The sequence below is a fragment of the Petaurus breviceps genome, unplaced genomic scaffold (genome assembly GCF_028583685.1).
Source record: "Petaurus breviceps papuanus isolate PSGF00001 unplaced genomic scaffold, PetGlider_PUasm1.0 214, whole genome shotgun sequence".
Classification (NCBI taxonomy): domain Eukaryota; kingdom Metazoa; phylum Chordata; class Mammalia; order Diprotodontia; family Petauridae; genus Petaurus; species Petaurus breviceps.
In genome coordinates, this window is record NW_027185863.1 from 13958112 (window position 1) to 13977882 (window position 19771).

General features: G+C 39.1%; 1 protein-coding gene across 1 annotated transcript in view; it reads right to left on the reverse strand.

Annotated features, from left to right (window-relative positions):
* The window catches only part of ARHGEF7 (Rho guanine nucleotide exchange factor 7), a 310305-nt gene that overhangs the window by 21829 nt on the left and 268705 nt on the right, over positions 1-19771 (reverse strand). The window contains exon 22 of the mRNA XM_069094099.1: positions 1325-1414. Within this exon, the coding sequence (XP_068950200.1) occupies positions 1325-1414 (90 nt within the window). The remainder of the gene's footprint in view (positions 1-1324; positions 1415-19771) is intronic.

Consider the following 19771-nt stretch of genomic DNA (forward strand, 5'->3'; position numbering starts at 1 on the left):
AGTCTACTGTAAAGCAGAGTTTTAAACATGGACCCTGATCTCAAACCTAAAATTCTCTTTTGCAATCTCTTAGGTTTTCTAAGGATCTTTTTTGTCTGCTGTCAGGATACAGGAAAAAAAATTAATTCCGGTTTTAAAAAGTATAAAAATGCAATTGCTAGTTTTTAAAAATAACGGGCAAACAATGTCAAGTTCCAGAAATTAATTAAATTAATTAGATGCTTAATAGCTATGTACTGAGTTAAGTGGAATTCAAAAAAAAACCACACAATTTAAAGGACATTACAAAATTATTCAGGGAAGATTCTAAAATGCATTGAGCACAATTCTCCAAACCAAAAACTGGATGCCAAGGTACTATAAAACTGCCTGTCCCCTCTGCTGGTTTACCCACAGATAGGAGAATTTGGCTTCCTCTAAGAACAGGAGCAGTCAAAGCAGGGCTTTGTCTTCTATCCAGCTACTAGGGTGCATTATTATTGTATGCTGCAAAGCCAGAAGAAAAGAAATGGGCTCAAAGTAACTACTGTCTGTGCAGAATTAACCAAATGGTGAAAACGGGAACAAAAATGAGGCCTTTTTCTAAACAAAGATAATGCACTATATCTACCTTTACTACATTTCCAATAACACTGTGGAAAAGGAAAGTAGAAAAACTTCCTCAACCCTGCTACTGCACATAAAAGTTGTCTTGAGATAATTACTAGGAGCTAAATAACAATATAAGTAAACTAAGGTGATACTGGAATCTAATGAATAACTTTTTCTATATTGTAAAATTACCTTACATTTTAAAGTGAAACATGCTTTATGGACCACAAAACACTATGAGTGTGTTACTACACAAGCTAGTAAAAAAAAACCCTTGAGTAACCTTATTTTCATTCTGCTTAATAAATATTTTGCCAAAAATTACTAAGATATTACTTTTTATTCAGTGAAAAACCTGTTGGAAGAGACTCTTACTCACCACCAGTAATAGTTCGTGGGACTGAGATAAGATACTAGGTGTTTTCCCTAGTGACCTCTCTCTTCACTATCTTCCAGTAAAGATTTTCTTAAAACTAAAATCACTTCTAAATAGAGGCTTATGCAGTAAGTCACACCAAGTCCTTCTATTACAGTTAACTTAGATCCCTTTAAACCATTTCAAGACTTCAGTGTGTGATGCTCATTTTACATGTGAAGCCATCCAAGCTCCAAAAACAATTCAGACATCTGGCCAGCGGTCACCAATCACTTCCAGGGGCTGCTCTGCCTCTACTATTAAACAGCTTAGTCTACTACTGAACATCTGCAGGCACAACTCTATGTTTAAACTTACTTGAATTGAGTGTTTGGCGAGTCTTGGCACTTGTGCAATATGCTTCAATAACTTTTAGAATCTGGGCATCTTCTTCCAAGGCAGCTGTACCTATCAAGAGAAGAGCAAAATCTGACATCAATTAAGAAACAATCCATGCCCTTCTGTGAATCTCCCACAAGGATCCATTCTGTGGGTCTATCCAGATATCTTCACATTGCCTGGACAATAACACATGGGTTAACCATCAGTTTTCTTTCCTTCTTGCTTTGTGACTGATCCACCTTTTTTACTAGCCATACAATTCCTGATGACATTCTTTCCACTGCTTCTCCTGTGCAGCTCATCATTAAGATTGCTGCAGCTTTGAAAACTGATTCTCCCCCAAAATTCATGTAAATGAAATTCATTCTGAATACTTGTCTCACTGAGACACCTAGAATTTCTTCAAATTAAAGTATGCTTCATTTAATACTTTTCAAGAAGTCAGTGACTTCAGACATTTTCTTTTTTTTTTTTTTTTAAGCAATCAGGGTTAAGTAACTTGCTCAAGGTCACACGGCCAGTTATTTCTGGGTGTGGTGCTAAATAAGTATCTGAGCCCAGATTGATCCCCAGGTCATCCCAACACTGGAGCCAGTGCTCTTACTCACTGAGCCACCTGGCCGCCCCTAAGCAATTGGGGTTAAGTAACTTGCTCAAGGTTACACGGCCAGGTGTTTCTGGGTGGGTGCTAAGTGTCTGAGCCCGGATTCAATCCCCATGTCATCCCGACACTAGAGCCGGTGCTCTTACTCGCTGTGCTACCTGGCCGCCCCTTTCAGACATTTTCAGTAGTCGAATGCAGTAAGGAAATTTCTGAATAACATAATAGTACATTTCACATTTGTTGAATAAATACATTTTGAAAATACAAAGTCAATAATTCAGTATTAGAAAGGAATATCTAACAAAATTTACCTTTTTTTCTTTTGTTAGTCTATTTTTTCCAAAGAGGTTTTAACGTGCTTTGTTACATTTCATTAAATAACCTATCAAAAGAATATCAGTGAACTAAGTATCATTAAGAGGTATGGTTAGAGTACTACTACCAATTGATAAGCTAAATAACTTTCAATTGAGATAAAGGAACAACAAATTATGAGTATTCTGATATAGGGCAGCTGAATCTTGAAATACCAGTGTCATTAGATGCTATCACACAAATATTCCCACAATAATCACTGCGAGCAGAATCTAGCAATCATATAGAGAATTCCTTTTCCTACAGGCTGAAAGATGCAGAACAGAGAAGAGTTAAGATGCTTCCAGGACACCGATCAGTATCTCGATTTTCTCTTTTTCATGCTGCCGGAGGTGCGACCAGAGAGCTCTGAAATCACATACTTATCTTCCCCAACAGGCAGCAAGCCTCTCAGTCAACAAACATTACTGAGTGCTTAATATGTACCCAGGTGCCTGGGTAAGCAGTGGGGATCCAAAGACAGGCAAAAACCAAAAGAAGGCCAACCAGCCTCCCTGCAGTCAAGGAGCACACACTCTGATGCAGAAGACATGAAATTATGGAGGTCCCTGTGAGATATATACCATAACAATGAAGTCATCTGGAAGGGAGTGGCACAGCAGCTGAAGGAGAGGAGAAAAGAGCCAGGAAAGGCACCTTTCCTGGGATTTGAGGTGAATTCTAAAGGAACCTAGGGAAACCAAGAGATGAAATGGGACAAAGCATTTTAGGGATGAAGGACTGCCAACGCAAAGGAGACGGGAGTGCCATGTTTTAAGAATGCCAAGTAGGCTGGTGTCACTACACGTAGAGTCCATGGAAGAGAGATGTGAGAGACCACAAAGGTAAGAAAGGGCAAGTTGTGAAGAGCTTTACATGTCAAACCCAACAGTTTATATTTGATCCTGGAGATAAAGGGCAGCTACTGGAGCTGATGGAGTAGGGAGGGGTGACAAAGTCAGACCTCCACTTTAGAAAAATCATCCTGGCAGCTAACAGGAGAATGAAGTAGAGCAGGTAAAGACCTGAAACAGGAACATTAGTCAGAAAACTATTGCTGTGGTCCAGGAGATAGTTCATTTAAGCTTGAACTAGGGTTATGGTTGTATGAGTAGAAAGGAGTGGGCATATACAAGAGATGTTGTGAAGGCAGAAACAACAAGATTTGGTCATGAATTGACTGGATGGAAACAAAGAGTCAAAGAATGCACTGAAATTGTGGGCCTAAATGACTAGGAGAATGTTGATGTGATAGAGAAATTTGGAAGGGGAAGATCTTGGCAGAGGAAGATAAGTTCTGTTTCAGACATGTTAAATTTGAGACACTTACAGGACTTGGGGTTTGAGATGTCCAAGAGACATTGGGACATATGTGACTGTGGCTTAGCGACATCTTAACCTCATCATTCCTCAACTTACTTATTTCCCATGGCCTAATCCTCTACATCACCTCAGACATACCCTTAATCTTGGCACCACCCACAAATACTCCACTTCTTGTTACTGATCTCTGAGATGCCCTTATCTGATCACAATCTATTGTCATCTCACCTCTCCCGCTGCCTTGCTACCACAAGCCGTGTTCTTTGTCCACACCATGACTTCCAATCCCTCAACCCCTCAGTTCTTTCCTAGACCATCATACCTGCACTAGTGACACTAGCCTCCTTTCCCTCTCTGGATCCCTTGGCAGTGTTCTCTTCCAGTGAGTCCCTTATCCACTTAGAGCATCATCAACCTTGTCCTGCCAAGCCTTGGGCTCTGAATCATTCCAACCACCTGCTCCCTTTGCTCCTCCACACATGGTGATAAGCAAAACTAGAGAAAAATCACAAAACCATGCAGACTAGGTCCACTACAGATTTGTTACATAACCTCAACTGAGTTCTAACTGCTACCAGGCAATCCTTTTATACCTCCCCCACCAACTCACTATCCCATTCATCATAGCAACTCTTCCAAATCTCCCATGACTCCTCCTGTACCCTATTCTCTGAGCTAAAGATCTTGCCTCAGAGGTTATCTGCCAAGAGATCCTCCTTCTCTCCTCCCTAGCTCATGTCACCCAGATGCTTTCTTCTACTATTTCCCCCTTCAGCATTACATCAATCAATCAATAAACATCTGTTAAGTGGCTACCAGGCACTGTGCTAAACTTTGTGCGAAGTGTATCACAAGAAAAAGTAGCAGCTCTTCTCACTAACGCTAGGCCTTCTAAATGCACAAGTGATTCCATACAAACCTATCTTTTCCAGCAATTTACCTCCTCTATCGTCTTCACGCTCTCGCTTCACTTCAATTTCTCCCTATCAACTGGCTTTTTCTCTACTGCCTGTATAAACATGTCTGTATCTACTTCCTCTGAAAGCCCTCACATGATTCACTCATTCTTGCCAGTTTCATCCCATGCCTCACATCCCTTTTATAGCTAAACTCCTTAAGAAGGTCACCCAGGATAGGTTCTTCCTATTGTAAGCATCTACACTTCTTTTCCTCTCTTCTCTCTACAATCCAGCTTCCAGCCTTGTCATTCAACCAAAACTGCTTTCTCCAAAGTTACCAATAATCTCATAGCTGCCTAATATAATAACCTATTTTCAATCCTCATCCTTCTTGACCTCTCTGAAGCCTGCAACACTGTCAATCACCGTCTCTTTGACATTCTCTAGGTTTTTGGGATGCTTTTCTCTCCAGATTTTCCTCCTACCAATGACTGCTCCTTTTCAGTCTCCTTTGCTGGATCTTAATCTACATCATACCTGCTAAATATGGGTGTCCACAGGAACTTGCGTCCTATTCTCGTATACCATTTTATTTAATAATCTCATCAGTTCCTATGAATTTAACTAGCACTCTATGGTGATGATTTTGAAATCTACTTATCCAGATATAACTCCTAAGACCCAGATTCACATCTTCAAATGCTTATTGGACATAATGAACTAGACATTTTAAACTTCATGTCCAAAACTAAACTCATTATATTTTCCCCTAAAACACTTCCTAGTTCCAAACTTCTCTCTTACTGTCTTGAGTACCACTATCCTCTTAGTCATCCTGGCTCACAATCAAGGTATCATCCTTTATTCCTCATTTTCCATATTCAATGTGTTGCCAAAGTCTGTCAATCTGACCTTTGTAACATCTCTTGCATACATACATCCTCTCCTGACACTGCCACCTACCCTGGTGTAGGCCCACGTTACCTCACACCTGGACTATTACAAACTGGTATCCTAGCCAAAAGTTTTGCCCTCCCTCCATTCATCCTCCACTAAGTTATCAAAGCGATCTTCCTAAAATTTAGGTTTGATCATGTCACTCCTTGCTTCATCATTTCCAGTGGCTTCCCTATCATCTCCATGTTCAAATATAAAACCCTGTTTGGTGTTCAAAGCCCCCCACATACACCTTTCCAATCTTGTTTAACTTTATACTACCACCAAGACCACCTTACACTACCATCATATACTCTGCAGTCAAAGGACACTGGCCTCCTAACTCTGGTCGGAATGCTTGCCTCCTCAGCTCTGTTGTTGTATCCCTGGCTTTCTTCAAGAGCCAACTACAATCCCACATTCTACAGGAAGCCTTTCTGAGCCCTCTTAATTCAAGTGATGCTGTATATAACATGTTTGTACATAGCTGTAAGAGTCTTGCCTCTTCCATTAGACTGGAGACTCCCATAGAAGAGGGACTGTCTTTCCTCTTGGTTTGTATGCCCAGAACTTAGCGCAGTGCCTAGCCTAGCCTAATCAGGTGATTAATAAATGTGGATTGACTGACTGACTTATAGTTATTCTCCCTAACCCAGGAAAGTATAACTAGAAAGACAACAGTAAAGATATGACTAGGCTAATACAAGGGGGTGGGGCCAAGAGTAGAAGCAGGAAAACTCCCTGAGCTCCCCCCATAACCACCTCAAATGCCTATAAAATATGACTCTAAACAAATTTAGAGCTACAGAACCCACAAAGTGACAGAGAGAAACAAATCTCCCACTGAACGAAGCCCGGCAGGCAGATAGGAAGGGTCCATCACAACATGCTGGGAGCTGAGCCCATCCCTGCAAGAGCCCACGGTTATATCCTCAGGGTGGCCCCAGCAGCAGCCCCTGGAGTGGACTTCGGGAGAGGGGATCACCAGCAGCTGTGGCAGTGTCCAGAAATATCAACCCATAAATGCCAAAGACAAAGTAAAAAGTCAGTGTGGAAATCTGTTAGAACTGGGGGGCACAGAGCGAGGTCCGGCCTCTAACCCCCCAAGTGAGAAGCGGCTAAGGCACGGTGGCCATGCAGCCACCTCCATGTGGCTGCTTCAGAACTCCTGGCCTGCATATGGTAGGGAGACCAAGCAACCATGCGGAGGGTAATCGTTCTTGCTTTAACCTGCTGGGATCTGGACTACAGTCTTGGGTGGTGGTCCTGAGGTGTGTGACCAGTGATCCAGAGCTTGTAGAAACAGCAAAGGGGGCACCGAACTAATAGCTCCAGCAGCTGCCAAAACCCCAGTGATTTGGGACAAAGCTCCCCTCTCTGGAAGCAGAGTTCTACTGTGACAAAGAGCTCAAAAGTTAAGTATTTGAGTGGCAACATGAGCAAGCAGAGGAAGCAAAGGAAGCATAGCAGTCAAACCTTAGATTCCTTTATTGGGGACAAAAAGGATCAAAGCATAGAATGGCAGGAAGACAAGTCAGAACTCCTGCACCAAAAGCTTCCAAGAAAAATATAATCTGGGTACAGGCCATGGAGGAGCTCATGACGGATTTTGAAAATCAAGTAAGAGAAGTGGAGGAAAAGCTGGGAAGAGAAAAGAGGATGATGCAAGAAAATCTTGAAAGAGAGTCAACAACTTGCCTGAAGAAAATAACATCTAAAAAACAGACTAACTCAAATGGCAAAAAAAAAACCCAAAAAGCCAATGAGGAGAATACCTTAAAAAGCCAAATTTGCCAGATGGAAAAAGAATCTCAAAAGCTCACTGAGGAGAATCATTGCTTCAGAATTAGATTGGAGCAAATGGAAGCTAATGACTTTATGAGAAATCAAGATACTATTAAACAGATCCAAACAAATGAAAAAATAGAAGGCAATGTGAAATATCTCATAGAAAAAACAACTGACCTGGAAAATAGACCCAAGAGATATAAATTTTAAAATTATTGGACTACCTGAAAGCCATGATTAAAAAAAAGAACCTAGAAATCATCCTTCAAGAAATTCTCAAGGAAAATTGCCCTGATATTTTAGAACCAGAGGGCAAAATAGAATTTGAAAGAATTCACCAATCACCTCTTGAAAAAGATCCCAAAAAGAAAACTCCTAGGAATATTATAGCCAGGTTCCAGAATTCCCAGATCAAGTAGAAAATATTACAAGCAGCCAAGAAGAAACAATTTGAATAATGTGGAAACACAATCAGGATAACAAAGGATCTGGCAGCTTCTACACTGAGGGATCGAAGGGCTTGGAATATGATATTCTGGAAGTCAAAGGAGCTAGGTAAGTATCATGTTTCAGGGGAAAATATGGTCATTCAATGAAATAGAGGACTTTCAAACATTCTTGATGGAAAAAAAGTTGAACAGAAAATTTTACATTCAAATACAAGAAGCAAGAGAAGCATGAGAAGGTAAACAGGGAAAAGAAATCATAAGGAACTTATCAAAGTTGAACTATTTACATGTCTACATGGAAAAACAATAATTGTAACTTATGAAACTTTTCTCAGTATGAGGATAGCTGAAGGGAATATATATGTGTGTATGTGTGTGTGTATATATACACACACATATATGTCTATATAGGAGGGTATATGTGCATATGAATACATATGTGATTATGTATATATATATGTGTGTGTACAGGTATATAGACAGAGGGCATAGGATCAATTGAATAGCAAAGGATGATATTTAAAAAATAAAATTAATAGGTGAGAGAGGAATATAATGAGAGGAGATAGGGAGAAAAAAATAGGGTAAATTATCTCATATAAAAGAGGCAAGGGAAAACTGTTACAATAGGGGGGAACAGGTAGGCAAAAGGGAATGGGTCAACCTTACTCTCACCGAATTTGGCTTAAGGAGAGAATATCATACACACTAAATTGGGTATCTTACCCTTCAGGAAAATAGGGGGCAAGGGGATAAGAGGGGCAATGATAGAAGGGAGGGCAGATTGCTGGGGGAGGGTAGTTAGAAGCACACACTTTTGAAAAGGAACTGGGTCAAAGTAGAAAATAGAACAAGTGGGGGATGAGATAGGATGGAGGGAAATAGTCAGTCTTTCACAATATATCCACTATGGAAATGTTCTGCATAACCACACATGTACAACCTATATTGAATTGTTTATCTTCCCAGTAAGGTGACAAGGGAGGAAGGGAAAGAATCTGGAATTCAAAGTTTTAGAATCTAATGTTTAAAAAATTATCATTATTATTATTATTTTACATACAACTGGGAAATAAGATATACAGGCACTGGGGTATGGAGATCCATCTTGCCCTACTGGAAAGTCAGAGGGGAGATGGGTAAGGATATAGGAGAGAGAAGATTGGGGGAGGGGATATTCAGTGGGATCGCTGTTTTGGGGTGGTGGGTAGGGGGAAAAATGGGGAGAAAATTTGTAACTCAAAATCTTGTGGAAATAAATGTTGTAAACTAAAAATAAACATAAAATTTAATTTGACAAAAAACAAATAATTTTTTTTAAAAGATGAGGTTAATGCTTTGAATAGGAAGTTATAGTTATGAAGAGAGGTGACAGGATAGCAGAAATTGGACAGTTTCCCAGAATCAGTTTAACAATGGAGGTTTATTACTTTGTTCTGAAATACTGCGAAATCCAAGAATTTTAGGAATATTAAAATATAAATGATTAAAATATTAAAATAAAAACACAAAAAGGATATGGGGAGCCAAAAAATGATTTTTAAAAAATTATGTGATGCCACTGCTTTCAATTTGCATGATGACTAGTAGTTAGGTTATGATCAAATATCCCTGACAGCCACTCTCCGGAAAAACTAGCAACTAGAGGATAGTGCATTTATCTTCATCCATTAATTTCTTAAAAAAAAAAAAACTTCAATGTGCCATTATTATAAGATAAAATCCCAGATGAAAAGTTCACAGCTGACCATAACTGGGTCCCTATAGCTGCTAATAAAGTGAATAGGAAAGGCAAAGTACGGGAAACTTAAATGCTACTTTTAATAAATCAATACATTCTAAGGAAGAAAAGCACCATTGTTGGTGATATGTAGGCACTTGTGATAAACGTGTGTGAAAGCATGTGTGTACTACATACTCACATAAACACTCTCCATTTTCAAACTCTGTGTAGGTACACAAAAGTCTTATTCTGGATCTGCATAGCATGGCATAAACTTTTAATCATAGTCAAATGACAATTTGATCATTTATTCCCACAATGAGATTTTGACCTGTTCAGGCTATACAACCAAATGGCTTTAGCTCACAAAATATTCTAATTTGGTTAGAGATCCTTGACTGAATGAGAGTTTTTTTTACTTTTCAGCAGCACTATGAGCATAAAAGAGGGCTTCAAAGAAACATTGTAAACAGATGCCAGAGACTGACATGGAGTCATTTAATTATACCAATCATTTCACATTTTATACACTTTGTCAACATTAAGCACAGCTAGTCTTGGTATCTTATAAAGGAATGGTCCTTTTCCTATTTCCTTACTCAAAGGGAAGCTATCATCTTCAACAGAAGACAGATCTTATGATCTCTAAGGACCTCACAATAGCCTGGGTGGAAGAAACTGCAAAGAATTAAGTCACAAAACCTAGGTTCTAAATGAGCTCTATGAACTTGATAAGTCACTTAACCTATCTAGGATTCACCTGAGTTACCTTATCTTTAAAAGCAGGGAGTTAGATCAGGTGATCTCTAAGGATTTTTCCAATTAAGATGCTCTGTAGTTCTACAGCCCAGAATCACACATTAAAAATTAGAGTCAGGAGCGGCTAGTTGGCACAGTGAATAGAGTACCCACCCTGGAGTCAGGAGGACCTGAGTTCAAATCCAGCCTCAGACACTTGCCACAAAAAAAAAATTGGCTGTGTGACCTTGGGCAAGTCACTAAACCCCAATTGCCCTAGCTCAAAAAAAACAAACAAACCCTAAAGTCAAGAGTTCACAGGACCACACAGCTGTAGTTTAAGAGATTTCAGAGTCCCTTATATTACAGATGAGGAAGTAGGTTAACTCAGCCACTGGTCTCTCCAATGTCCACCACAATGCCATGGTTAGCTAGGAGCCTCTATGAGAAAACTACATCGCTAGATGCTTTTCAAAAGGCTTCCCTTCCTGCTATGCTTCAGCAACAGTTCTACAGAAAGTTAGAACTGGGAAAGATCTTCAATTAAGGTGATATAATACAGTTCTATCATTTTACAGAAGAGGCAATTCAGGTGCATTGAGCTTAAATGATTAATGGCTGGGGGGGGGGGGGGGGAATTGTGAAGGGACCTGCATCCCTTTGACTGAATTCAAACTTCACAGAATAAATCATATAAGGGAATTTGTTCTGTGCAGTTTGGATTCATTCAAAGGGCCACACCTGAGGACCTAGAGGGCCATGTGGTTCCAAGGACACAAGTTCCCCACCCCTGGACTAAATGCACAAAGTTCTAGTAGTAAATCTGGGATTTAAACCCAAGTTGTCTGATTCCCAATCCAGTTGGATTTCTACCTCATTGTGCTGCCTCCGCATTACTTCCTTCCTAAGATATCACATCAAATACTATGGCACAGTTTGCTATGGCTCATTGTTACTATATTAAAAAAAACATCACTTTAGATTACAATTTTAAAAGACTTACCTCTTTCAACTCAGGAAAACACATGGAGTGTGAAGATGTAAAAACTTAAAAAGGTATACATTAGCATGCTAGTTCAACATTGTTAAGATTTGAGAGCAATAAGAAATGCATGAGGTTAACTATAATTTCTAGAAAATATATCCTATGACTTTAAGGACTACTAAGACATGGATTTAAAATTTCATTCCTCAAGACAATTACCAAACAGTTCTCCATAGCATGCCATGCTTTTCTGAACTAAGAAAATCTAGATCAAATGATACTTAATTTCATAATACGTACCCAGATAATTTTCATGGCCTCCTTTCATTGCCTTACTGGAAAAATACTATTTATCAGTGATAATATCTACAAGACTGACTGATGTCACTTGGAAATTTCATTAAATGTCTTGCGGAACATAGCAAACAGAAAGCTGGAAAAAGATACAATTCAGAAAGCACTTGGCTCCCAAAGACTTTATTTTCAGCTGGATGATAATTTTATTCGGGTTTCTATATAGTTTTCAGTCCAATCCCAACCAATCCCTTATAAAATCCATTTAACCCAATAGGTGCTCCAATTTGGGGGATAGTTTTGTAACTTTAGCTTTACATTGTGAGAAATTGTGAGAGATTTTCAAGGTCAGTCATCACTATTTCCTTCTTTACTGGCTTGACATATGGAAATAGTTCATTTTTATAATAAATTATGCATTTTGAAAACTGCAAAGTAACTGTGTTTCCCATATTTACATTATAAAAATTTGTATTTTGTAAGGTTTTAAGTCTTTTTTTTACTTCAGTCATTTTCAAGTATGCTTATCTCTTACCCCCACGAATAAAGAGAAACAATTTTTTTAAAAGGCAGTAATGCAATTCACACCCATGATATCCTATACCTCCAATCAAAGAACATAAATGCATTTCTTTATTTCTTCTCCAGGGTCAAGATTGGGCATTACAGTTACAAAGGTTTTGATTTATTTTTAGTGTTCTTTACCTTGAGATTACAGTCCTTATTTTATGTGCTATTTTTCTAGATCTGTTTACTTTCCTCTATATCATTTCTTCCAAGTTTGATGTTTCTGTGAATAACCTCTCCATCAAAATTACAGTTTAGTGACTTTCCTTGCATTAATTTAAAGTCTTTTCTAGGAGAATTTAGACTATATTTATTTTATTTTTATAGCAATTGGGGTTAAGTAACTTGCTCAAGGTTACACGGCCAGGTGTTTCTGGGTGGGTGCTAAGTGTCTGAGCCCGGATTCGATCCACAAGTCATCCCGACAGTGGATGCTTACTCGCTGTGCTACCTGGCTGCCCCATAGACTATATTTATTAAGAATTATCATGAAAGGCACTGTTTAGTCTCAAGAGGTCAGAACTCGGATCAAGGAAAGATATAAGAAAAGAAACTTAGGCCACCTGAGTAGATAAATGCCTTAACACTGGCAAGCTTTTTGTGAAAACACATGTTGGGTGTTTCTTATTTGTGCTGTCATTGGAATGGATGTGTCCTCTGTGGTTCCTTTTCAATTCTCTAATTCTAAGGTTGACATACAACAGTAGTGTAGATGCTAGACTGGAAACTTTCCTATTTTGTCTAAGACATTTAAAAGCAACACTTTCCTCCAAACTCTAAAGCAACAAAATTATTTGTTCAATTAAGTAGCATTCTATCATTTTAGATGACTATGGAGTCATACTTCTGCTAGGTGAAGAAGCCTAAACTGACAGGGATGTCAATGAAATTCATAAAGGTGCTAATACTGTATCTGCTCTGCTATGTACTCAGAAAGGTAGTTAAGCATCAAAGTCTGCATATGTCCTTACTATGCTATAACCCAATACAATGTGAGTGGTAACAATAAAAAGTAATTTCATATGTAGTGGGGAAAAACTGGATTGGAAGTCAGAAGATAACTGATTCTCATGCCAAAACTGCTACTAACTAACTAGATAGACTTAATCTCGGAGTCCATTTCCTTATTTGTAATTTGAAGTGGTTAGAATATATGACGTATATGGTTCTTTCCAATTCTAAAATTCTGTTACTCTACAAATCTGTTCTACAGTTGTTTCTCAAATAGATAGATACTATAATTTCAAAAAAACAATTCTAATAGATATATGTAGCTCCACTGAAGCGGCTCCTAATGAGATGGGTGAACTGATTAATTTTGGGGCCTAGAATCACTTTGGTAGGCCTTCGTTCTAGAGTAGAGTGAATCATACAGTTCTAGACAGGTTGCATTTGACCTGTACTTTAATGATATTGTACTACTGTGGTTTAGGATCTGCTAACTACAATTTGAAAAGATTTGTATCCAGGCAAGAGTTGTTTTCTGGGGTTTTTTTTTAATGAATCATATTTAAATATCCTCCTGTGAGTATGCCAGATGCTTCAACATCTTAAAACTAATCTAAGGGGGAGTGAAAAAAATGGGATAATAAAAGCAACTCTCATATTTCTGTGGTGTTTTTTACAGCCTACAAAATATTATCTTCATAATATACTTGTGAAAAAGGTAGTACAAGGTAGGACAAGTACTATCACAACCATTTTGCAAATGAAGAAACTAAGGCTCACAGAAATTAAGTAACTGCACTGCCAAAGTGTATGCAGCTAGTACTAGGACTTCAAACAAACTTTTTTGGTTTCTTCATATAGTGTTCTTCCTAATGTATGATGTACCCATAGCACAAGTGATATTCTAGATCAAATAAAAGAACTATTAATGGCATAGCCAAGAATGGCATTCTTGTTTCCAAAAGGTCAAAGTTTAAAAATGTTCCCACAATCCCTGGAAACAGACTGGCACAAATAAGAGTTTATCACATTAGTTATCACCTTAAACCCAAAGCAGATTGGGGGATAGGTGGAAGGCAAGACCTAGGTGGGTATGGAGCGCTGTCTGTTTAGAGCCAAGTAAGGCAAGGAAGATGGGAAAATGAAGAAAACAAACTTTTCTTACTTTACAATTCTGCCTGGGCCATTCTCAGTATATTCTTACAGTTAGATTACTATTATAAATACTTCCTTCTATTTAAAAATACACTGATACCCAACATGAAAAGCAAGGACACCTGGGACACCATGAGATTCCTTACAAAGGGGATACAAATCCACATGTATACCATGCACTGCCATTTTAACCTTTATTTAGTTTCAGCAAAATATTAAGCAAAAATACCTTTTTGCAAACTAAAGGTCTTGAACTTATTTTTAAATGTATATGGATTTTGTGATTAGCTAAATACAAACTCATGTAAAATCAGCATTAAATTCACAGTCACTTATGTGGCACCAAATATTTTCCATCAATGGATATTTAATCATGTGTGAGTTCATAAAAATCTTAACTATTAAAAGAAGGTCTTCCCACTAAAAAAAAAAGTTAGTCATCACTGGTGTAGTACAAAATAATTTTTTAGTGACCTAAAAAAAACAAAAATAAAAATAAAAACTAAAAACATACTTAACTGTTTGACTCTATGGGGGAGTTTTTTTTTTTTTAAAGCAATCGGGGTTAAGTAACTTGCTCGAGGTTACACGGCCAGTTATTTCTGGGTGTGGTGCTGAGTATCTGAGCCCGGATTTGATCCAGGTCATCCCGACACTGGAGCCAGTGCTCTTACTCGCTGAGCCACCTGGCCGCCCCTAAGCAATTGGGGTTAAGTAACTTGCTCAAGGTTACACGGCCAGGTGTTTCTGGGTGGGTGCTAAGTGTCTGAGCCCGGGATTCGATCTCCAGGTCTTCTCAACACTGGAGCCGGTGCTCTTACTCGCTGTGCTACCTGGCCACCCCTAATGGGGGAGTTTTTTAAGAAACATGACTCAATAAATTGAGAGGGCTTTAAACTACAAAGAGGAAAGAAAAAAAAATGTCTAGATTCAGCTCCTAAGCCAAACACTTCAGAAGGTAATAGATTCAACCAAGAAAGAACAGCAGGAGTGCAGAGTAATTCTGAGGAGACAAAGACAGGATAAAAGTAGAAATGAAACGTATTACCTGGCCACAATCACTTCATAAGTAAGCATGGATCTGAGAATAAAACTTCTGGTTCTAGCTGCCCAGGCTACCTACTTACTGAGCTAGGCTTGCCCTATGTTATATTCTACTCTATAAGATTTCTTTACAAATAAATAAATAAAAGTTTTTTGAAAAAAAAAATAAGCAATATTTATGGGCTAAAAATGTTCATATCAATGAAGAAGTCTATATAAGGAAATTGCCTAAAGATGTTAACTTGTGCAGGTAAATATGACCTCCTAGGAACTTAAAGCTTAAGATAGAAGTTGCACATGATTTTGGAATATAACAATAGATGATTAAATGAATGAATGAATGAACAAATGAGTAAATGAAAAATTTATTCAACAAGAATGAAACAGGCAGAAATTGAGTGAGGTGAGCATTCTATTATTAAGAAAATATCGGGCAGCCAGGTAGCACAGTGAGTAAGATCACCAGCCCCAGAGTCAGGATGACCTGGGATCGATTCTGGGCTCAGACACTTACCACCCACCCAGAAACACCTGGCCCTGTAACCTTGAGCAAGTTACTCAACTCCAATGCTTAGGGGCAGCCGGGTGACACAGTGAGTAAGAGCACCGGTCCCAGAGTCGGGATGACCTGGGATCGAATCCTGGCTCTGATACTTAGCACCACACCAAAAATAACTGGCCATGTAACCTTGAGCAAGTTACTTAACCCGAATTGCTTTAAAAAAAATATCTAAGGAAAAGTCCACAAATCTGAAGGGAAGGCCTATTGGGAAAGTTCTTGAATGAGGATCAGGAGAAACAGAAGTGAAAGAATTATGGGGCAATCAGGAAGCCCCCAAACAACAGTAAGAATTAAATAATGAGCTACTGAGACCAATATCCTAAGGCTGTCACTGAGGCAAGATACAGTTTGGTAAAGATCCTCAATTATTAGGACAGTTCCTAAAAACTTCTCACTGTTTAAAGTAGAGAAGTTGAGAGACTACTGATTTGCACTTAGTAATTTCATCCTCCAAATTTTATTGAACTGTATACTATGCCTTTTTTTAATTTTTCAAATGCTTTATTAACTTCTGATTTACATCATTCGTTTCCGCCAGATTTTGAGTTACAAATTTTCTCCCCGTTTTTCCCCTACCCACAGCCCAAAAGAGCAGTCCCACAGGATATCCTCTCCTCCAATCTGCTCTCTCCGATATTTTCTCCCATATCCCTTTCAATTTTTTCAGTAGGGCATGGTGGATCTCTATGCCTCAGTGCCTGTATATCTTATTTCCAAATTACATAAGATAGTATTAATAATAGTGTGTATGTATACACACACACATTTGATTTTAAAACTTTGAATTAAAGATTCATTCCCTTCCTCCCTTGTCACCCACCCTTACTGGGAAGATAAGCAGTTCAGTATAGGTTATATATGTGTAGCTAATGCAAAACAATACATGGTAGATATATTGTAAAAGACTGACTATATTTCCCTCCCTCCTATCCCACATCCCACTTGTTCTATTCTCTACTTTGATCCCATCCCTTTTCAAAAGTGGATGCTTCCAACTTCCCTCCCCCCCAGCATCCTCCCTCTCATCCCCTTCCCCCCTACTCTCCTAGAGGGTGAGATACCCTATTTAGTGTGTATTTCATTCCCTCCCCGAGCCAAATTCAATGAGAATAAGGTTGACCCATTCCCTTTTGCCTTCCTATTCTTCCCCTCCATTGTAACCATTTTCCCTTGCCTCTTCTAAATGAGATAGTTTACCCCATTCTGTCTCTCCCCATCTCCTCTCATTATTTTCCTCTCTCACCTCTTAATTCCACCTTTTAAGTAGCATCCCTTCCTGTTAAATTGGTCCTGTGCCCTCTATCTATGTATACCTGTAAACATATATACACATATTCACATGCCCATATATCCTCATATATAGACATATGTAGATTTCTATTCTCTTCAAATATTTTCATACTGAGAAAAGTTTCATCATTTGCAATTACTGTTTTTCCATGTAGGAATGTTAATAGTTCAACTTTGATAACTTCCTTATGATTTCTTTTCCTAGTTTACCTTCTCATGCTTCTCTTGCTTCTTGCATCTGAATGTCAGATTTTCTATTCAACTCTGGTTTTTTCAGCAAAAAATGCTTGAAAGTCTTCTATTCCACTGAATGACCATATTTTCCCCTGAAACATGATACTCAGTTTTGCTGGGTAGGTGATTTTTGGTTTTAATCCCAGCTCCTTTGACCTCCGGAATATCATATTCCAAGAACTTCAATCCCTCAGTGTAGAAGCTGCCAGATGCTGGGTAATCCTGATTGTGTTTCCACCATATTCAAATTGTTTTTTCCTGGCTGCTAGTAATATTCTCTCCTTCATCTGGGAATTCCAGAACCTGGCTGTAATATTCCTAGGAGTTTTCTTTTTGGGGTCTTTTTCAGGAGGTGATCGGTGGATTCTTTCAACCTCTATTTTGCCCTCTGGTTCCAAAACATCAGGGCAGTTTTCTTTGAGAATTTCCTGGAGGATTATTTCTAGGTTCTTCCTTTGATCGTGGCTTTCAGGTAGTCCAATAATTTTTAAATTATCTCTCCTGGATCTATTTTCCAGGTCAGTGGTTTTTCCCATGAGACATTTCACATTTCCTTATATTCTTTCATTTGTTTGGATCTGTTTAACATCATCTTGATTTCTCATAAAGTCATTAGCTTCCATTTGCTCCAGTCTAATTCTGAAGCAATGATTCTCCTCATTGAGCTTTTGAGATTCTTTTTCCATCTGGCAAATTCAGCTTTTTAAGGCATTCTTCTCTTCATTGCTTTTTTGAGCCTCTTTAGCCAATTGAGTCAGTCTATTTTTTAAGGTGTTATTTTCCTCAGTCAGGCTGTTGACTCTCATTTTATAGTTTTCTTGCATTGTTCTCATTTCTCTTCCCAATTTTTCCTCCACTTCTCTTATCTGCTTCTTAAGGTTCTCTATGGCCTGTAACCAGCTCATATTTTCCTTAGAAGCTTTTGGTGCAGGAGTTCTAACTTCACTGTTTTCCTCCTGTTCCATGCTTTGCTCCTTTTTGTCCCCAAAATAGGAGTCTAATGTTGGAATCTTCCGTCTGCTCTGTTTCCTTTGCCTGGTCATGTCGCCCCTCTGTCACTTGACCCCTGGGCTTTTTGCCACAGTAGGAATCTTCCACCAGACAGGGGAGCTTTCGTCCCAAACGCTGGGGTTTCCTCAGCTGCCGGAAGTATTAGATGGGTGGCCTCTCTGAGGCCTCCACATGCTCTGGCAAGCTGGACACATGTCCCAGGACCTCCACCCTAGACTGCAATCCAGATCCAAGAAGGTTAAAGCAAAAGCGATTACCCCTCAGACTGGTCGCTTGGTCCCCCTACACTCTGCAGGCCAGGAGCTGAAGCTGCCACGTGGTGCTGGCTGGCTATGCTGGGGTCTCAGCGGCTTCTCAACCCGGGGGCAAAGGCCACGCACTCCCAGTTACTGGGTCCCAAAGTCCAGACTGCACTGAATTCTCACTTTGTCCTTCACATATATATGTTGATAATTCTGGAAACGGGCACAGCTGCTGGTGATCTGTAGGCTCGGCTCCCAGAGCACTGTGCTGGCTGATTCCTGCCGGCCTGTCCTCAGCGGGAGTTTGGCTTCTCTGTGTCATTTTGTGGGTTCTGAAGCTCCAAAGTTTGTTCAGAGTCCCCTTTTTACATGGATTGGGGAAGGTGGAAGCTGGAGCCACTTGGAGGTCATGCTTCTCCTCCGCCATCTTGACTCTGCTGCCCCCCCCCCCATACTATGCCTTTCTTAATGTAGACTAAGATTTCAACACCTTTCTTAGCTATCATATCACACTACTGACTTGAACTGGGCTTGTGGGCCACTAAAACCCCAAATCTTTTTCAGATGAACTGTATCTGGACAAAGCTCCTTCATCTTGTACTTGGGAAGTAATTGTTTTACCGGACTTGTGATTACGTTAGTATAGGGAGCTCTTAAGGAAAAAAAAAATCCTTCTACCAATGTAGATTAGCACTTGTTCTGCAACTTAAGAGAATTGTCTTGGTCCCTAAGAGGTTCAGTACCTTGCCCATGGTCATAAAGGCAATATGTGTCAGATAAGTATTATACTCATGTCTTCTTGCCTTTAACATTTATGCCTATTAAATTTCATCTAATCAGATCTTGCATAATGTTCTCAATATATAAGGGTACATCAACAAGAATTATATAAAGATGAGAAGGTTAAAAGAGTTAAGATCTGCCCTATTGGAGGGAGTACCTGATCAGGGAAATCATAGAAGTAATGGAAAAAAAATTGATAGTGGTTACAAAGTTTGCTTTTTAAAAAAATCCTTCGAGACACAGCTCACATGCCACAATTTCTTGAAACTCATTTAAAACCAGCAGTGACCTCCTTTTAGAATTTTTTTTTCTTTTTGGAGGGGAATTGGGGTTAAGGGACTCACCCAAAGTCACACAGCTAGTAATTGTGTCAAGCATAGGAGGCCAAATTTGAACTCAGGTTCTCCTGACTTCAGGGCCGGTGCTCTATTCACTGCACCACCTAGTCGCCCCAAAGTTTTGGTTTTTGGGGTTGTTGTTTTTTTTTTTTTTTT